The sequence below is a fragment of the Sinocyclocheilus grahami genome, unplaced genomic scaffold (genome assembly GCF_001515645.1).
Source record: "Sinocyclocheilus grahami isolate Dianchi unplaced genomic scaffold, SAMN03320097.WGS_v1.1 scaffold18121.1, whole genome shotgun sequence".
NCBI lineage: Eukaryota > Metazoa > Chordata > Actinopteri > Cypriniformes > Cyprinidae > Sinocyclocheilus > Sinocyclocheilus grahami.
Window position 1 is genome coordinate 180 of NW_015516964.1, and position 774 is coordinate 953.

A 774-nucleotide genomic window follows, 5' to 3' on the forward strand; every position below is an offset into this window, starting at 1 on the left:
GCACAAGAGATTTTGTTTTGTAAGAAACAATTTTTTTTTACCCCAAAGTTTTGAATTGTGTAGTTTATGTGCATACACATTTAGTTACTTTTAGCATTCATTTGTTCTTGTAACAAATGTAGTGAAATATTTGTGCTGAATAGCAGCACTTTGTTGTCTGGGTCATGTATTGAAATGTATAACGACATCATTTTTTTGGTTTTTCTTTGCTTTGCCCTCTTGAGTATATAATTTTAGTGCAGTTATACCCATTATAAAACAAAAGTTACATATCCCTCCCGTCTACTGTAGGTGAACATTTGTGGTTCTGTGAAAGAGTGCGGAACTGTCAGAAATAAATCTGTATCTGGCTGTGAGCTGGAAGATAAGAAGCCTGTGAGTCAAGTTGGCGTGGAACAGAATCTCCAGTTCTCCACTGTCGGCTCTCTCACTCTCACATACAAAGGGGTCCTGGACAAAAAGACAGGTGCGTAACTGACTGTGCAAAATTCACCTGATGACCTACACTTTTATGGAGTCCACTGAATGTCAGCTTTAGTTAGAGATATTATGCTTCCCGTTAAAACATAACAGATTAAATAGCTCACAGGTGAGAGGTTTTCTTTTAATTCCTTTTAGGGATGTTCATTTTAACCGTTAACTGACCGTGAAGAATTTTGACCGATTAATACAATCAGTTAAACAGATTTATTTTTTGTAATTTATCAAAATATTAAAAAATGTTTGCTGCATGGTTGAAATGCGCTATGCATGTTTAAAAAAAATCTTTTTTTT

At 34.9% G+C, this 774-nt stretch overlaps 1 protein-coding gene across 1 annotated transcript in view; it reads left to right on the top strand.

Moving 5' to 3' along the window:
* Positions 1-291: 291 nt before the first annotated feature.
* The window catches only part of LOC107579558 (cation-independent mannose-6-phosphate receptor-like), a gene marked incomplete at its 5' end in the record, with an annotated part of 3179 nt that continues 2696 nt past the window's right edge, over positions 292-774 (top strand). The window contains one exon of the mRNA XM_016265376.1: positions 292-466. Within this exon, the coding sequence (XP_016120862.1) occupies positions 292-466 (175 nt within the window). The remainder of the gene's footprint in view (positions 467-774) is intronic.